Source organism: Schistocerca gregaria, chromosome 4 (genome assembly GCF_023897955.1).
Source record: "Schistocerca gregaria isolate iqSchGreg1 chromosome 4, iqSchGreg1.2, whole genome shotgun sequence".
Taxonomy (NCBI): domain Eukaryota; kingdom Metazoa; phylum Arthropoda; class Insecta; order Orthoptera; family Acrididae; genus Schistocerca; species Schistocerca gregaria.
In genome coordinates, this window is record NC_064923.1 from 224,052,228 (window position 1) to 224,059,956 (window position 7,729).

Genomic DNA, 7,729 nt, shown 5'->3' on the forward strand with positions numbered 1-7,729 from the left:
TGTTTTCTTTTTTGTTAATTTACAATTCTTGTAATTTGTCGAAGAAATCACAGTGTTTATTAAATTTTGCTTTCCCCTGAAGTAAATGCAAGCCTACAAACTTCCAGCTACCCCACTCCACCAGAATAGTACGCTGTAATAAACAAGTACCAAAGGTCGTAATTTGAAACATCGGTTTGCTGTGTGAAAACTAGAGGCCAGTTACGTAAACGACGTGGTTATTACAGGCGGTGCACAGGCTTCACAAGAAACGCAAAGAAAATGGAACGTGTCGTTCTCAGTGGTCTATCAAGGCATTTGCCTTAAATCACTTGTGAAAGCTAGGATGGCGTTGAGGACGGGAGAGAAATTTCCCCTCCTGAATGCGACTACATTGTCTTTAACGCTGTGCCGCCGTAGTCCACATTAATGGACAATGAGTACATGAGACAAGGCGGTTTCACAAAGACTCTGAAAGTAAACCACAGTACACAGCATTAAAGCTTTATTTTACAAGAATCGTGTTAATACAGAAATCGAGGCACAGAGTTCATATACGTAACATATTCGTTTGTTCGCCAAAGTTCATCAGAGTCCAATAGGTCGCCTGGTGGCGCTGTTGTACCCGGGAGTTGAGCGACTGTCACCAGGCCTGTTGTTACCGGGGCCCACGGGCTTCACAGGATTAGAGCCAGGTCCGTCGAAGCGAGAATCTCCTGGTCTGTTTCCGGGCCTGTTGAAATCGTTTCCGGGATTGTTACCCGGTCGGTTGGATCCGCTGTTGAAACCAGGCGATGTAGGGTTGTTGCCGGGTCTATTGAAGCCAGAATCTTGAGGATTGCTGCCTGGTCTGCTGAATCCCGAGTCTGGAGGTCGCTCAGAGTACCTCTGCGCAAGTGCCACACAGGCGGAGAACAGAAGCACTGCAGCAATTACCTGAAACAAGAGTACACTCGGCGTTACGTCCACAAACACTATTTGCATTTTTTTTACTGTATCGACTTCTGGTAACAATCACCATACAGTAAAATATCAGGTGTTGTTGTCAACAGGGTATAAAGAGTTGTTTTAGTCTGTTAAATGGTCTATCGTACAACTAATGTTCCAATTAATTTGTCACTATTGTTTAAGATTTACGCCTTCATGTCGTGACACTGTATAGTCATGTTAACGTTCGGTTGTGGTAATGCAACAGATTCATGACATTAATGTTGCTTTGCTACTATCTCGACGATTACGCGTTGCTTCACAAATTTCAATTAAATCGTTTTACGAGCAAATAAAATTGGGTAAGTACAAAGTAATTTCGTAAGATGTCTTTGGTACATGTAGCAAGTTAGAGAAGAAAAGTTTTGCAAGCATATGGCAGTCCACTTATCTGCGACAACTTTAAAATATTTTCTCATCATTGATAATTATCAGTAACGCCGTAACCGTATGGATTACTGTGCGATCCTAAAACGTAAGTCAAGTGCAATGTACAGAGAAATAAATATAATTTTAAATTCATAACGTGCACTTGTATTAACGACGCTTCCAAGAGATCGAAGGGATTGATATCGAAGGAAAGAGACTGCCATACTTAGCCTATGCAGACGACATCTGTTTACTCTCTAGGTCTGAAGAGGAGTTGGAGCAAATGACCAAAGCACTAAAGGAGGCTTCCAGCAAATTTGGGTTAAATATAAACGAAGGCGAGACCGAGTGCCTCGTTATGACGCGTAGTCAAAGACTGCTGGTCATCTACAATCAATGAAGTTGGGAGACCAGTCCTACAAGAGAGTGCATGAATTCAAATACCTAGGGGCACCTTTCACTGAGAAGTCGTCATGTGAAGCAGTGATCAATGGCAGAATACAAGCGGGAAACCGATCTTACCACAGCCTAGCACAACTGCTTCGGTCCAGATATCTCTCCAGACAGTTCAAGATTCGACTGTACAAAACCCTGACTCACCTTGTTGTTCTATATGGCTGTGAGACATGGAGTATCCAGAAACAGGACTCCTGGTTTTTAAGGGAAACGTGATCCGGGAAATCTTCGGTCCGGTTCTGGATGCAGACACAGGGGAATGGAGGATCAGACACAACCAACAGCTTGAGGAACTATACCAGCAGCCCAACATAGGAGGAACTGTCAAAGCCAAACAAATGCAATGGGCCGGCCATGTGGCCCGGATGGAAGATCACAGATGCCCTCGGAAGCTCGTGGATCTCACACCTACAGCAACGAGACCCCCAGGAAGACCCAAGAAGCGTTGGAAGGATGGCCTTCATGAAGATTTAAACCAAGCAGCAGTAGACGTGTACGGATAGTGGATAGCAGCAATGGACAGAACGCAGTGGAGGAGGAAACCTGTATAAGCGTGCGGTCCACTTGGCCTGATGTCGTAGGAGCAGTAGTAGTAGTAGTAGTAGTAATAGTAGCAGTAGTACATTTACACTCATAAGCACAATGAGAATGGACGCTATTCAAATATAACGTGTGCTGAAACTAGTATGGCAAAACATTCCATCGTTCAAAGAAAAATGGCGAATGCAGGTGACGTCAAATCATTCAAACTGTCACTAATATCAGCACCCAGATGTTGTTGGGGAAGAACGATTCAGAAGCATGAGATCACTGGAAGTTAGTGTCAGGAGAGGAACGTCAGTGAGGAGAGAACGGATACGTGGCGTCCCCGAAAATAACTCTAAACCCTCAATCGCAAATGTTTCAGATGAGTGTTTACTGTCGCTTGTGGTGTTGTAAGAGTCCTGACCGTCTTCACGTTTAGCGAAGAATGGCCCAAAGAATAATGTGATTCTTATCATTGTAACTGTCACTGAGAATACAGAAGACGACTGTGTTCAATAAAGGTTGTGTAGAGGTCTGAAATTGGTGTAATTCAACATCTTCCACTTTATTACTATGCAAAAGTATTGTAGCAATGATTCGGCTTCAGCAGCTAAAAAATACACAGATAAACAAAAACATTACGAGCCCCTACTTAAAACGTGTTGGTCCCCTTCTCGAACGCAATTCAACAATGATTTTGCGTCCTATGGATTCGACAACTACTCGATAGGTTTCTAGAGGTTTGTGGCTCCAGATGTCTATGCACAGGTCACACCCTTTCTGTAATTTATGTGCGCCCGAAAGCGTCCAATCTGGGTTTTATCAGATACAGATAATCAGAATTGGCCAAGACATCAACGTGAGTTCACTAGCATGCTTCTGAAACCACTTCTGCACGATTCTGGCTTTGTGACACGGACCGGTATCCTGCCGGATGATGCCATCGTTTTTGAGGAAGACGTCAAGTACAGAGTGTTTATAAATGAATATCGAGGTTTTAACGCTTTATAATATTTATTACATTAAACTTACACTTATAAATGATACGTCAAATGAAAGAGCAACTCAAATAGTTGTGTTTGGCACCGGTGAGCAGGGGTAGCTCGCAATGTTTCGGCCGCGATCCGCTAGACAGCAGTAGCAGCAAAGATTGCGACTAGTGAACAGAAAGCGTTTTGTATTTTGCAGTTTCCAAAGAAAGAGTCTATAGTTACTGTGCAACGCGGGTTACAGCTGAAGTTCGGTTGTGATCCTCTATGTGATAATAACATTCGTAGATGGTATCATCAATTTGAAGATACCGGCTGCCGTTGTAAAGGGAAGAGCACAGGACGACCAAGAATTCGTGAAAAGACTGTTGAGCTAATTAGAGAGTCGTCCACTCGTAGCCCAAAGAAATCAGTCCGGAAGGCTAGTCGTGAATTACAAGTTCGCATATCGACTGTTTGGAAAGTTTTAAGAAAACGCGTACAGCTACGTCCTTACCGTTTACAGTTAAGCCGGCGGACCATGGATTACGTGCCAACTTCGCCAACGAAATGTTGTTTCATGCCGATGAAGATTTTCTGGATCATGTTGTCTTCAGCGATGAATCGACTTTTCACCTTAGTGGACATGTTAACACTCACAATGTGCGCATCTGGGGCTCAGAAAATCCTCACGAGGTGGTACAAATGTAACGAGATTCCCCTGAAGTGGCCCTTTTTTGTGCCGTATCCCGGCGGAAAGTTTATGGGCCCTTCTTTTTTGGTGGACCTACTGTAACTGGCACTTCTTACCTTGATGTAGTAGAGCAATGGCTCTCCCCTCAGTTGGAAGAAGATGAGCCAGAGAACTTCATTTTCCAGCGAGATGGTGCGCCACCTGACTGGCATAGCGAAGTACGCGACTGGTTGAACCTCACTGTACCCAAGCGCTTGATAGGCCGCAAGGGGACAAATGACAGGGTTTGCTTTGCATGGTCTCCACGTTCACCCGATCTAACGCTGTGCGATTTTTTTTCCTTTGGGGCTTCATCAAGGATCGAATTAAGAAACCGAATTGAAGCAGCTGTTGCTACAATCACTGAAGACACTCTTATCGACATTTGGGAAGAACTAGGCTATAGACTAGATGTGTACCATATCACAAATGGTACTGACATTGAACATTTATAAGGTTCTTGGTAAACCTATTAGAGTTGCTCTTTCATTTGACATATCATCTATAACTGTAACTTTAATATAATGAATATTGCAAAGCGTTAAAACCCCGATATTCATTTATAAACACCCTGGATAAGGACTGACAGGTGGCCCCTAATAGTGTTCACGTAGTCCGAAGCTGTCATGGTACCTTCGATTACTACTGAAGTCCCATGGAAGGCCAGGTGAATGACCCCCATATCATAATACTGCTGCTACCGGGCTGCGTCCCTGGCGCGCTGCATGTTTCGAGCTGGCGTTTGCCTGGATCAAGCTGTCTGGCCACGACCATCAACCTTATTTAACAATAAACGGGATTCATCTCACCAGGCGACACGATTACATTGATCCGCAGTCCAATCTCGATGACCGTGTGCCCACCGTAATCATAATTGACGATGTTGTCGGTCAGCATGCGAACACGTGGGGCTGCTCTGCTGCGGAACGCGAAGTTCAAATCTGTGTGTTGAACGGTGTGCTCCAAAACACTTGTGCCTGCGCCGACACTGTACTGTTTCGTCAGATCAGACATAGATCGCCGGGCAGGTCTCCGATCCCCATGTTCTGAATGAGGTATGGACGTCCATCTTCTTCTCGCCTACATATCAGAATTCTTCAATGTCACTAGAAATACCTATCAAAGTCATAGGTTCTACAGTTCTTAAAATTAAAATATATATTCAAACAAAGCATGTAGTTTCTCCATGTAGTTTCTCCATATGAACGTACAAGCATGAGAGACATTACATTTATTGAAATTTTGGAAGGTGTGTATTTTATTCAATTATTACATTGGTTTGAGCTTTTAAAATAAATGTCTAATACACGTCAGAAATTTTACTCTCTCTAGCTAGCAATAATACTGTCCTTCTTATCCTTTCAACCAGGAATTAGTTTGTGTCAAAAGAGTGAATTTGGAAACTTTTCCACTGGTACTCAAAGCCTACGTTTAGTTAGTTTTGGCAGTCCCCATATAGATCAATGGTTTTGTTAGATCGATGTAACCTTAATGTGCAATTTTCTGCCTTAACGTTATCATTGGGCTGATTATAAGCTTATAAGGTGTAAGGAACAATAACAGAGTGGGTATTTGTTCCAGAAATTCATACTTAAAGTCACCAATTCCTAAAACATTCTTGTCGCCAGGTGCATTGTCCTGAAGAAAGAGGCCGTTTTTGTTGCATCCCAATCCTGTTTTCACGTATTTTTCATCGAGATACTGCAAAAGACTTATGTAGTGTTCGGTATTTATTATTTTACCTTTAGAAAATGGTTCAAATGGTTCTAAGCACTATGGCACTTAACACCCGAGGTCATCAGTCCCCTAGACTAAGAACTACTTAAACATAACTAAAGGACATCACACTTATCCATGCCCGAGACAGGATTCGAACCTGCGACTGCAGAAGCAGCGCGGTTCCGGACTGAAGCGCCTAGAATCGCTCGGTCACAAAGGCCGGCTATCCCTTAGAAAATAATGAGAAGAGTCCAGTCTTGTATTACCCAAATATACCCTGGCCATTTATCCGACAGATGCATTCGACTTCTCCTTATATGAAGAAGAACCACTGAATGTCGTTGATTGGACATCTGTTTTATTTCTGAAGAGAGGTGAACTCCCTGTCTCACCAAAAGAACCCGATGGGTGCACATAACGCAGTACACATTCGTCCTGAGATTTGCTTTCGACCATTGTTCAACCAGTGCGTCATTTACGTTGCAAAACCTTTATCAGAATAGGTGAAACATACGGTACACTTTTTCTTTTGGCATGCCTTTGGCGTCTTCCAGTACACTGCAGTGCATTAGCTCCACGTTTCTATCAATGGTAGTTGCTTTGGAATGTCAACGACACGGATTAACTTCAAAACAAAAACCGGCAACTTCTGAATTCATCTGCCTGTTTCTAAATGGGTATAAAACTTTTCGTTGGCGATAAACCACTGAAAGTAAATATTTTATGAGAGCGGTATCTCATTAAATCCATTTAAAAGTGACGCTCACAATACGATCACTTGAAAAGGCTACTTAAACAAAACTAGTAGACAGACCGAACTAGTTTTGATTCACTTTTCAATTTTGTATTGATCAACATAAAAAAACTTTACTAGTATCAACAAAATCTCTGATGAACTACGAAAACTTTTCATCTTTTCCTCGCATTTACAAGGAGAGACTTCTTCTGACCACCCTCATATTTATTACGAAATTTCACTATAAACTTAAAAAACACTAACGAATGTTATGAAATGAATATATAATGAGGGACCAAATTACGTATGAGAAGACATGGTTTACATGTGCGTGAGAATGTCATGCTAAAACAAACGATCCGCGCTCCCTATTACGCACAGGTTGATCTCGAAAAGTTTCTGCAAGCGATAGACAGGAAAAAACCTTGACCAGAAGTTCGTTGTAATTTAGGATACTATAAATGTATAACTTTCCTCAAAGCGTTTTGCATAACTTTATGAAATGCGATATCGTGGCGTGAGAACAAAAATACAGAGAAAACAAACTGCATTTACATCATACTCGCATCCCACCTAGCGGTGCGTAGTAGAGGGTACTTCTGATACCATTAACAGATTCCCCCCCCCCCCCTCCCCCCTTACCTGTTTCACTCGCTGAAGGGGCGTGGTAAGAGTTGTCGATAACCCTCTCCATTAGCTGTAATTTCTCGAATGTTTGGACATGAAATGAACGTAGCATATCTACGTTCAAAAGAAAATGAAAAACCTAGCCCTAGAGCAAGGTGCTTAACTGAAGGCAGCGATACTCACCGCTATCTTAGACATGGTGTGGTCTGTCGTGGACTAACTGTCTCACTCCTCCAGCACCTAACTTATATGCACTTAGCGCTCACCTTGAACGTCTTTTGGAGGAAATTAACAGCCTAACGTAAAGAACTCTCTGTATCGGCTTCCTCATCGCACTGTCAAACAACTGCAAATTTCTGACTCACCTGTCGTCGTGTTTGCTAGCGGAGGACGTACTCAGGTCGACACACAGTGCGTCTTTGTGATACAAAGAACCCAACTACGCAGTAGGTGAACTAGTAGTGTGCCTTATTCAGGGTCGACCGCTGTGATCGAGCGGTTCTAGGCGCTTCAGTCTGGAACCACGCGACCGCTACGGTCGCAAGTTCGAATTCTGCCTCGGACATGGCTGTGTGTAAAGTCTTTAGGTTAGTTAGGTTTAAGTAGTTCTAAGTTCTAAGGGACTGGTGA

At 43.0% G+C, this 7,729-nt stretch overlaps 1 protein-coding gene across 1 annotated transcript; it reads right to left on the reverse strand.

Annotated features, from left to right (window-relative positions):
• Window positions 1–457: 457 nt before the first annotated feature.
• Window positions 458–7,381, reverse strand: LOC126267566 (putative surface protein bspA-like). Its single transcript, XM_049972869.1, has 2 exons — window positions 7,283–7,381; window positions 458–915 (listed from the first exon to the last, which is right to left on the reverse strand). Exons 1-2 carry the CDS (start codon window positions 7,295–7,297, stop codon window positions 568–570), a joined length of 363 nt encoding a protein of 120 aa, XP_049828826.1. The 5' UTR covers window positions 7,298–7,381; the 3' UTR covers window positions 458–567.
• Between the last annotated feature and the right edge of the window lie 348 nt (window positions 7,382–7,729).